Source organism: Oncorhynchus keta, unplaced genomic scaffold (assembly GCF_023373465.1).
Source record: "Oncorhynchus keta strain PuntledgeMale-10-30-2019 unplaced genomic scaffold, Oket_V2 Un_contig_1188_pilon_pilon, whole genome shotgun sequence".
Taxonomy (NCBI): domain Eukaryota; kingdom Metazoa; phylum Chordata; class Actinopteri; order Salmoniformes; family Salmonidae; genus Oncorhynchus; species Oncorhynchus keta.
Window position 1 is genome coordinate 217501 of NW_026277667.1, and position 11488 is coordinate 228988.

General features: G+C 46.5%; 1 protein-coding gene across 10 annotated transcripts in view; it reads left to right on the forward strand.

The window, feature by feature from the left end:
* The window catches only part of LOC118375936 (voltage-dependent P/Q-type calcium channel subunit alpha-1A-like), a 155722-nt gene extending 145406 nt beyond the window's left edge, over positions 1 to 10316 (forward strand). For 8 of the 10 annotated variants that reach the window (XM_052500682.1, XM_052500690.1, XM_052500688.1 and 5 more), the window contains 3 exons: positions 3424 to 3640; positions 3840 to 4141; positions 5447 to 10316. In XM_052500682.1, coding sequence (XP_052356642.1) covers positions 3424 to 3640; positions 3840 to 4141; positions 5447 to 6226 — 1299 coding nt within the window. In that variant the 3' untranslated portion in view covers positions 6227 to 10316. The remainder of the gene's footprint in view (positions 1 to 3423; positions 3641 to 3839; positions 4142 to 5446) is intronic. The other 2 variants (XM_052500687.1, XM_052500691.1) reach the window with 2 other exon arrangements.
* Positions 10317 to 11488: the final 1172 nt, after the last annotated feature.

Consider the following 11488-nt stretch of genomic DNA (forward strand, 5'->3'; position numbering starts at 1 on the left):
CGTTCTGCTGTGCTCACTTGAACAGGAAGGTGGCTCGGCGGTCCTTCTTGTGGGCAAATTTTGTCATGAAACATTGTCATCAAAGTCTGGCTTTCTCTGGATTTATGGTGCTTTCAAGACAACTGGGATTTCGGCAAAAACAAGGCAGAATCATGACGTCAGTGATCTTCAGGTCTGAGCTCTAGAAAGAGGCCTGAGTTCCCGACTTGGAATTCCCAGTTGGATGACCGTTCAAAACGTATTTTCCCAGTCAGAGCTCCTTTTTTTCCAGAGTTCCCAGTTGTCTTGAACTCACTGAAATCTGACATTTTGTTTTGAACGCGGCAGAAGTCATGCTGGACTGACAACATGGCCAATGTATTCAACCTTTTCTGGCCCATGGTGTGTGAATGTTTATCCTTTTAAGCTTGGAAAAGAGACCCTTAAACCCAGACTTGGCCCACACACCCTTTCCACCGAATAGCAGGCAGGGGAAGCAAAATAGTAATTGGTTTGCAACATTTATATTTAGCCACTGATTCCTTCCAAACCTCTCATTGTTGAATTTGCGATTTCCAACTTGTTGTGTAATGTTTATGTCCAATGGCCAATGAGCACCGATACGTTCTATCTATAATTTCTCTTCATATGACAAAGATGGAAAAGGATTTGCCTGTAGATTGTCGACGTGATTCATGATGATGACTGCTTGTCTAACTTTCTAGCTAAGACTTTAAAAGCATGACGTTGACAGTCCATTCAACGCTACAGTAGATATAACGTGATTTGACGTAATTTTATCTGTGGCCAATGACCTTGAGCCTTCTTGGATGGGCACTTCTAATGTAAATCTATGGCAGCACCCAGGGCGGCTTGAACTTTCTAGGTCTTCCTGTAGATTTTGCGGTGACGTAGTGTCCCCATGAGTGACAGAACACTGAGCCAATCACAGCGCAACTAGAGAAGATTGCCAAGCCCTATGCTTTGTATTTTCCGCTGGCTGCCCCACCCCCACAGAAAGCACTGAGCTAGGCTGAAACATCTGCATTTTGGAGCTGCCTTACTCAAGAAAGCAAAAAAGAGACCATGTTTGTATGTGGCTTTATTAAATCAATCAAATATATTTTTTTACATTGTTTGCAAACTGATATGTGACATGTATTAATTCCAAAAGAACATGCAGAACAGGCAAACATTTTTTAAATATATATATATAGATGGGGCTCAAAACAGGTGGGGCTCCTTTTTTGTACCCCCCAGTTCTTGACCCAAACTGGTGCGCCTGGCACCTACTACCTTACCCCGTTCAAAGGCACTTAAATACTTTCTCTTACCCACCCTCTAAATGGCACACATACACAATCCATGTCTCAATTGTCTCAAGGCATAAAATCATTGAACCTGTTTCCTCCCCTTCATGCACACTGATTGATGTGGATTTAATAAGTGACATCAATAAGGGATCTTAGCTTTTACCTGGATTCACCTGGTCAGTCTATGTCATGGAAAGAACAGGTGTTCCTAATGTTTTGGATACTCGGTGTCTATGCAAAATATAAGCAATATGGCAATCGCTCCACCCTGCCCTCGGATAAGCCAGATGGATTTTTTCCATATTACTTACATCTTGCCTGGTGAATGTGATTATGCGAGGTCAGGATGTTGGAACAAGGCTAATTTACTTACCTCTTTAGTCCTTGTGCCAAGCGGGTGGGGTCAAGGTGTTGATTTGGGATTGGCAAACTCTGCACCCTCTCTCTGTCTCTCTCTCTTCCTGCTGCTGCTGCTCTGTGTTGGGTGTACCACGTGTGTTGCGTATAACATGCCTGTGTGCTTGTCTGTGCTGATGTGTTGGTGTTGGTGTTGCATGCATGTCAGGAGTATGTGTGCCCTTGTTGGAGTGATTTTGTGCGTGTGTGCATGCATGTGTGTGTTTGCCTGTGTGTGTATGCTTGGTGAGTGTGTTTGTTGTTTGTGCTTGGTGTGTGCTTGGTGTATGTGTCTCCATGTGTGTTTGTGTGTGTGAGGGTATCCTAGCTACACACTGTCTGCTGGTTTCAGTCCATTATCATCTATTCTGGTTTCAACCTGGAATACCAGGGGAGTTAACTCTACATCCAAATGATCCCTTCGTTCAATATAGAATCGGAAACCAGCCGACACTGGCGGACTAGTACTGAGCAGGCCTGGTATATACAGTATGCAGGTGTGTACCAGTAGCATTATAGGCACTGTCCTGGTGTCCAGCAGCCCTAGGAGGTCAGAGCGGCACCCAGTGCCCCAGAAAGAGAGCTCCTGAATGGGGCTGAGGACTCGGGACAGCTCCTATGTGCACGCTGGCAGAGGGGGCTGGCAGAGGATTGTGTTATGATTTTGGGGGAGGAATTGGGTGGGGCTGGGGTGGGTTAGTCTTTTGGGGGGATTAGGAGATACTGACCTATCTTTCCAGATGAAGTCCTGGATGCATGTCAGGCATGGCCTATTGCCTCTTTTTCATCCCCCTTTCTTGTTTGTCTTCGTCCTCTTCTCTTTTTTCTCTCTCGATGTCTCTCTCTGTCTCTTTCTCTCTCTCTCTCTGTCTCTTTCTCTCTCTCTCTCTCTCTCTCTCTCTCTCTCTCTCTCTCTCTCTCTCTCTCTCTCTCTCTCTCTCTCTCTCTCTCTCTCTCTCTCTCTCTTTCTCTCTCTCTGCCTGAGGCAGCATGATGTATATATGATACTAATACAGGCATGTGTGTGGAACAGTATGGTTGGGGGGGGTTGTCATGGGTTACCTGGTGCCCACCTCTACATACTGTATATGGTAGGAATGTAGAAGCACACACAAGTAAAAGTCAGGTAAACAACTATACAGTATATACACATAGTCCCTCCGTTTCCCCATTATGTCTGGAGACTATAGAAAGGAGACATGAGGAAAGTAAACCTGAGAAGCCTGCTGTGTGACTACTCTTCTCCTCTCTGTCCACTCTCCCATCATCCCTCTCTCTCTCTTTCTCCATCCCTCTCTCTCTCTCTCTCCACCCCACTCTCCCATCATCCCTCTCTCTCTCTCTTTCTCCATCCCACTCTCTCTCTTTCTCCATCCCACTCTCCCATCATCCCTCTCCCTCTCTCTTTCTGCATCCCACTCTCCCATCATCCCTCTCTCTCTTTTTCCATCCCACTGTCCCACCATCCCTCTCTCTTTCTCCATCCCACTCTCCCATCATCCCTCTCTCTCTCTCTTTCTCCATCCCACTCTCCCATCATCCCTCTCTCTCTCTCTTTCTCCATCCCACTCTCCCATCATCCCTCTCTCTCTCTTTCTCCATCCCACTCTCCCATCATCCCTCTCTCTCTCTCTTTCTCCATCCCACTCTCCCATCATCCCTCTCTCTCTCTCTCTTTCTCCATCCCACTCTCCCATCATCCCTCTCTCTCTCTTTCTCCATCCCACTCTCTCAGACTATAACAGATAATAGTCCTATGAAGCGCTCGGCCTCCTCCCTTGGTCACAGTCGATCTGGGAGGGGCCAGAGGGAAAGGGGTGGGGCCGATGATTATGCAATGGAGTATGTGATCCCCGAGGAGGGTGGAGCACCGAGGCACAGCCACCGACGCCGCGACCGAAGCCACCGGGCCTCTGAGCGGTCACTGTGTCGATATACAGACGCAGATACAGGTCAGAGACAGAATGAGTGTGCATGCGTTGGTCAGGAACGGTACAGAATGTGTGTGAGTCAGAGAGTGTGTGAGAAGAACGTGCTTAGTTCCCTGAGTTGTTACTGTATCAAAGTGTGTTTGATGTTGTCATGTTGTCATGGTTACAAAGACCCTAGAGATACCATGATGACAACAATAACTGGCCTCCATTCCGGCAGGACTGGGCACAGACTTGAGCACCACCACTCAGTCAGGTGACCTGCCACCCAAGGAGAAGGACCGTGACCGCGACAGAGACCGCAGTAGGCAGAAAGACCGCAAACACCACCACCATCACCACCACCATCACAGCGGCTCTGTGGACAAGGAGCGCTACACACCAGACCGCGCCGACCGGGGGGGAGAGCACGGTGGTCACAGACAGCCCCGAGGAGACAGAGACCACGACCGGGATAGGGAGCACGACCGTCGCTGGTCACGGTCACCCAGCGAGGGCAGAGAGTGCATGACACACAGACAGGTGGGCATCTATGATGTGTGTAAACATTGAGCCACCTTCCTAACTGTTTTAGCCTCAGGTTCTCCTTTTAGTTCTACCTTGAGTGTCTCCCCCATCTCCTTGGCCTAAATATCTTTAGGCGGCTGACTGTCTCTTGTGTTTCCCTTTTTGACACTTCCATACATTGTCTATTCATTAACTATTGTTGTTTATAGGATTCAGCAGTTTAGACACACACTTACACACAGAGGTGATTGGTTAACAACCTAGATTCAGATAAGAGACAGACTGAACAAGGCAACAACATTGAAAGAGTGCATTGTGGGTACCTTCACAATCACCATTTTGAGGCCTACTGTGTCAGATCTGATCTCTTCTTTTCTTTTCTCCTGTTGTTTTTGTGTCCTCGTTATTCTTCATGACTCATCGCTTTTCTTTGTTTTCTACGGTGTATGCTGACTCCCATCATTTTCTATATATCTCTTCTCTTTCTTTATTTTTTGTCTTTCTTTTCCCGGCATCCTTCCTTCCCCTCACACTCTCCTGATTGCTCTCTTCTTCTTCTTCTTCTTCTTCTTCTTCTTCTTCTTCTTCTTCTTCTTCTTCTTCTTCTTCTTCTTCTTCTTCTTCTTCTTCTTCTTCTTCTTCTTCTTCTTCTTCTTCTTCTCGTCGCTGTTGTTGTTCTTGTTGTTATTGTCTGTTGTTCTCTTTCTCCCTCTCTTTATTTATCTCTCCTTGTCTTTCTGTTTCTCTCTTTTTCTCTCTCCCTTTCTTTTCCCTCCCTCCCTCTCTCTTCCTCCTTCCCTCCCTCTCTCTCTTCCTTCTTACCTCCCTCCCTCCCTGACTCTCTCTCCCTCTTCCTCCCTTTCTCTCTTCCTCCCTTTCTCTCTTTCTCCCTCTCTCTCTTCTTCCCTCTTTCTCTTCCTCCCTCTCTCTCTTCCTCCCTATCTCTCTTTCTCCCTCTCTCTCTTCCTCCCTCTCTCTCTTTCTCCCTCTCTCTCTTCCTCCCTCTCTTCCTCCCTCTCTCTCTTCCTCCCTCTCTCTCTTTCTCCCTCTCTCTCTTCCTCCCTCTCTCTCTTTCTCCCTCTCTCTCTTCCTCCCTCTCTCTCTTTCTCCCTCTCTCTCTTCCTCCCTCTCTCTCTTCCTCCCTCTCTCTCTTCCTCCCTCTCTCTCTTCCTCCCTCTCTCTCTTCCTCCCTCTCTCCCTTTCTCCCTCTCTCTCTTCCTCCATCTCTCTCTTTCTCCCTCTCTCTCTTCTTCCCTCTCTCTGTTCGTGTCGTCGTTAATTTTATGGTTCTTTTTTTATTTGCCTTCAATGTTCGTGTAGGGCAGTAGTTCGGTGAGCGAAAGTCCCGCTCCCTCTACCTCGGGGACCAGTACCCCGAGACGAGGCCGTCGGCAACTCCCTCAGACCCCGGCAACGCCCCGCCCACACGTCACCTACTCTCCTGTTGTCCGTAAAGCCATGGCCACACTTCCCGGAGCCCAGGCCCTGGGGCGCAATTCCGCCCCCGCACCTCACCGCTTCTCCCCTGAGCCCCCCCAAGGACCTCCCCCGCCCCACCATGGCTCACCCAACCAAGCCTGCCACCCCCCTCCCCGCTGGGGGGATGGGGGAGGAGGAGGAGGAGAGAGTGGGTCGCTGGAGGGCGACGGCTGCTTCTACAACCAGGACTACCAGGATTACGAACGTGAGCACCACAAACCGCCTCCCTACGAGCAGAGCCCCACACAGGGCAACCCTCACAAACCTCACCCCCTCAACCACCCTACTCTCCCCGTGCTAAACCATCCCCCAACCCCACAGCAGCAGCACCCTATCAACCCGCACCCAAACAACCCCCACCCCAACAACCCCCACTCCCGCACCTCGCCCAGGACTTCCCGCCACGCGCCCCCACCCAACACCACCCCCACCCCCCAAGGGCAGCAGCCACCCCCCACTCGACGTCTCCCCAACGGGTACCGCGCCTCTTCCCCCTCCTCGCAACACCACCACGGCCCCACCCACCCCGGGCCCCACAAGGTCCCCCCTCCCCAGCCTAGAGGGCCCCGCACTAAAGACCTGCACGAACCCTACAACAACACGGATGATAACAGGTGCTAGCCTCTGGAGACTATGGAGGGAGGGAGGGAGGGCTCAACCACACTGTCTGAGTTATCAGTCCCTACCTCCCAGCCCAGGAAAACACACAGCCAGAGCACTGATCACCATGAGACAGGGGAAACCAAGGCATGATTCTTTCTTTCCTTATTTCCATTTGTTTTTATTTTCGTTTCTTCTGCTGCTCAGTGTTTCCCGGGGATGGAGGGAGTGAGGAAGGGGTAGTTAGAATAAAGGGATGAGGAGGAGGACCACTGAAGGATGAGTGGAAATTAATGAACAGGGTATGGAGTACAAACCAATTCCTTCTCCAAAAACTATGGAACCCAGCTCATCAGATGCAAGGAGTTTTTCAAAATGGATGATTTCAAAATGGATGATACGGGGACGGATGCTTTTCTCAACGTATCATGATGCTACGCCTCTGGAAACAATATTAAAAACCGCCACAACGACCAAGACGTCATCACGTAATCAACGCAAGAAACTATGACATTGCGGAGAACTAAGTGGAGTTGCGTTAGTTGCAAAAACCAACCACGACCCTCGATGATGGGGAGATATTGATGAGTTTTATCATCTGTGTTTACTGTTAATAATGACATCAGTGATGATGAGCCTTCCACCTGAGTGCGGTGGGGGGAGTGGGGGACACACCGGGACACACACCCTAACTCTGAACGAGAGAGGGGGTAATGTAGGTGGAATCTATCCATTCCAACCCCCCAACCCCCCCAAAAAGATTCCGCCCCAACCGAGTCGAGAAGAAACATAAAAAAGTGGATGGTGAACATAAAAAAAAGAAACTTAAAAACAAACATTTTCTTCAGTATTTCTTCTTCTACTCCTGCGGCTGCTACTTTTCCCCCTTCCTCTTCCTCTTCTTCTTCTTCTTCGAAACATTGAAGCTTGATTCTTCTGTTGCACCCGCACAGCTTCGTTGGAACTTGCAGAGTTTAAAAACCTGTGGAATCCTGCATGATTGATACAAAAAAATGATAACAAAGAGAAACTACTGTAATGTGGGGGAAACTATCCCTGGGTCCTTTCTATATTAGTCTGTGGGGTTCTCTCTTTTTCCTGTAAATCCCTTTGTTTCTCTCTCTTTACCCTGAGGCATCCCTCTCTCTCTCTCTCTCTCTCTCTCTCTCTCTTCCTGTGCTGGAGGTATAATCAGAATAGTTAGGATGGATGGAGAGATGAGGCGATGAGGAAGAGAAGCACAAGGTCCAAGCCTTTTTTATGCGGAGGGACAGGATGATCTATTTCCCACTTTGTTCTTATTGAAATGCTCTGTGCCAAATTATAACTGTTGATGTGGCTGAGATTTGCACAATCATTTTCAAGGAAGTAGATATTTTGTTACAAGGCCAAGTTTTATTTCATGGGAGGAAAGAAGGCAGGAAAGTATGAAAACACAGACCCCACATATTATTGGTTCATATTAAAAGGGAGTTGAAACTGGGGGAGGAAGTTACAAGCCCGCTCCATGGTCCTCATTGGCTCTTCATCTGCTGACACATAGCCTCGTTCAAACCAGAGATATGTCTCTAGTCTTCCAGGGTTTGTGTTTGAAAGAGCGATGAAAAGAGAGAGAGAGAAAGAAAGGCCGATGAAAGGAGGGAACCTCTTCACCTTTCGTTTATTTGTTATTAATAGTGATAATGGTTCTATAGATGCTGATAACAATACTATTGATGATTATGATAATGATGATGATGATAATAATAACGATGATAATAATGGTGATGATGATGATGTTCATGCTTGTGAGACAGAATTATTTTATTCTTGTATTTGTGTTTGTTACTTTCGAGTCGGTTGTGCTCAGCGCGTCACCATCTTTGTTTAGTGAGACGTTCTGTCTGGTTGGTGGTCCACTGGTCCGGCTGGTGGGCGGAGCTTTGTCAGAGAGGTGCATTGTGGGAACAGAAGTAATCATAGGAATGACTCTGATACAGTGTAATACGGTGGGGAAGGGAAAAGGAACTTAAAAAGGAACTTAAAAAAACAAAACAATGTCAAACGTCATACCGGAAATCATGTATCTGACATGCATTGGACAGTTGTTTACATATATTAATCATGTGAGTAAATATAGGGCAGCTAAATGGTCTACTAAAGTAGACCAGATAAAGCAGTAATGAGACAGAGCTCCTCTGCCAGTTTGGCCCTCTAGGTGGCACTGTATGCAATACATTGCATCCCTGTCCTATTGCATCATTGTATCACCCCTTCTATTTTGACCGTCGGATTCCAATGTTTTCGTATCTGTCTTTAAACTGGGAGCATACGGTTTAAGTGTTGTCTGTCACTGGTGGATCACCTCCTTTGTGTTCAGGACATGTAACACAGCCAATCACAAATGCACAGGACATGTATCACAGCCAATGAAAATGCATGGGAGAAACAATGACTGGGTCTTTTCTGCCAAACCTCTGTGTCCTGTTTCACCCTATTCTCTTTTTGTGTGTCTTTGTGCGCCTCAACCTAACATCCATCCTAATACCCACCACTGTCCCGTACAGTGTCTCTCTCACAGTTGCCGGACTTTGAGGATTGCCATAGTGAACCATTCATTTATTAGAATTATGTCATTATTATTATTATTATTACACCCCATGTCAAAACCATTAGCGTCAGGTAACAGTGTTTGTTCATGGCTGCCATAGATATAGTGCAGTTAGATCTGCACAAATCTGGATTCCGATGTACTGTAAAGACATATCCCATGATTCTATGTACGACACTTTGACCAGGAAGTGCACAGGCACATTGCCTTTACAGTATTCATCTAACGTAGGAATGTCATAGATGTGTATAAGTCACATCACAACACTGATAAGATAGGAATACACAGATACACACTCAGTATGTAGCTCTTGGCTGTAGCAAGTATGCGTGTACGTGTGTATGGCGTGTGTGTGTTTGCATGTGTGTCTGTGTATGAATGCGTTCTTTTATAGCAGAATGTGTGTGTACATTCAATGTGTGTGTGTACATCAATAGCTAGCTGTTTTTGTTGGATATTTCATTTCATTTGTTTATTTGCTTTGAATATTTTGTGATGAGATTTGAGTTGTGTGTGTGTGTGTGTGTGTGTGTGTGTGTGTGTGTGTGTGTGTGTGTGTGTGTGTGTGTGTGTGTGTGTGTGTGTGTGTGTGTGTGTGTGTGTGTGTGTGTGTGTGTGTGTGTGTGTGTGTGTGTGTGTGAGCCTGTGTTTGTGAGCGAGTGTCAGAATGTTTGTGTGTCTGTGTGCAAGATGAAATAAGATGTCAATCACCCTACAATTGAAACTATGAGGCCCTAACATTCATTGTCAATCATTGTGTCCTGTACTGACCAACCATCCACTAACAACACATATTCTAAATAACCCCACTGTTACTTCAAAAAGCAATGTATGAGCTGCTATGGAAAACATAGAAATAAAAGCATTTTAAGTACCAAAAAAATACCAAAATAAGGGAAAATATCTACTTCCAGAACTGCATGTGCTATGTGCATGCCACACCGTGGGTGAACAGTCATCTTCAGGAATCAAAAAATAAGAATATGAATAAAATAAAAATAAAAATATATGAATATAGATAGATGTTTTTACTAAGCAACATGTTCTTTTTTCCTTCTATTTTTGAGAACAAAAAAGGTTTAAAAAATCAATTAAAAAAAATGTTAAAAGAGTGACATGATGACTTTGGTGAGAATCAAAGTTGGTTTGTTTAATTATGTTGCCAGCTGTTAACTGTAAACATGGAGGTGAGACACTACACAACCATGTTCAGGACACTACAAAAAAAGAAAAGTCCTGTTTTAAAGAATAGAATCAAATTAAAAGAGATGGGGATATCCCTGCCTACTTTTGGGTGGGGCCAGGAGCCAGCCAAATCTGATGATGTAACCCTTAAAACTGGCTGTGGGATCTTTTATCTCTCCCTCACTCCCTCTCTATTTCTCTCTCACTCTTGTCTCTCTCACTCTTATCTCTCACACTCTCAACTCTCAACCAATCTCACCGCTATTTCTACCCGTGCATTTTGTAATTCCAGACAGAATTCTTCCTAATGAATAAAAACCAGAGAGATGCACACTGTTGGTCTGGAGAGACTTCCGTTTCTTTGTGTGTGTTTTCAACTGTATGCTTGAATGTGTGCGTATGTTTGAGTGAAAGAGTGTATTATAGTGAGAATGAGAGTGTGTTTGCGTTGGAGTTATAGATTTGGAGAAGTAGAGACGTTTGATGTGTGTAACGGAGTGTGTTGTTATGTGTAAGGTAGTGTGTATACGTGCATTTAGGAGTGTAAATATTGTGTCTCTGCTATCTCCCGTCTGTTTCTAGTGTTCCCCCTGCCTGCCCTGTCCCACTGGGTACAGACAACCTCTATTCCAACTTAGTTCAATTGAAATGACATGGAAATCAACCATTGTGTGCCCACTGGTCTGTTTCTATTGTTCCTCCAGCCTTCCCTGTGTGTTCTGGTCTGTTTCTAGTGTTCCCCCTGTCTACCCTGTGTGTTCTGGTCTGTTTCTAGTGTTCCCCCTGCCTAGAATGTGTGTTCTGGTCTGTTTCTAGTGTTCTCCCTGTCTACCCTGTGTGTTCTGGTCTGTTTCTAGTGTCCCCCCTGCTTACCCTGTGTGTTATGGTCTGTTTCTAGTGTTCCCCCTGTCTACCCTGTGTGTTCTGGTCTGTTTCTAGTGTTCCCCCTGCCTAGAATGTGTGTTCTGGTCTGTTTCTAGTGTTCTCCCTGTCTACCCTGTGTGTTCTGGTCTGTTTCTAGTGTCCCCCCTGCTTACCCTGTGTGTTATGGTCTGTTTCTAGTGTCCCCCCTGCTTGCCCTGTGTGTTATGGTCTGTTTCTAGTGTCCCCCCTGCTTGCCCTGTGTGTTCTGGTCTGTTTCTAGTGTCCCCCCTGCTTACCCTGTGTGTTCTGGTCTGTTTCTAGTGTCCCCCCTGCTTGCCCTGTGTGTTCTGTTTACTTTAGAGAGGACAGCTTCAGATCAGATTGCTGCCGGAAACATAAGCAGTACAATCAATGGGCCGGATGTCACATTCCACACCTCTAATCCCCTCCTATTCTCCACTACTTCCACCTTTCCCTAAGATCCCCACATTCTTTCCCTCACCCGGCCGCTCTTCTTCTCCCCCTATGCCCCTTATCATTCCCTCAATCTACCTCTCTCTTCTCCATCTCTTCTCTCCTCACACATTCCTCCACCGCATTCCTCCTTTTTTTCTCCACTGCACTTCCTCCCTCCTGTCTAAAAA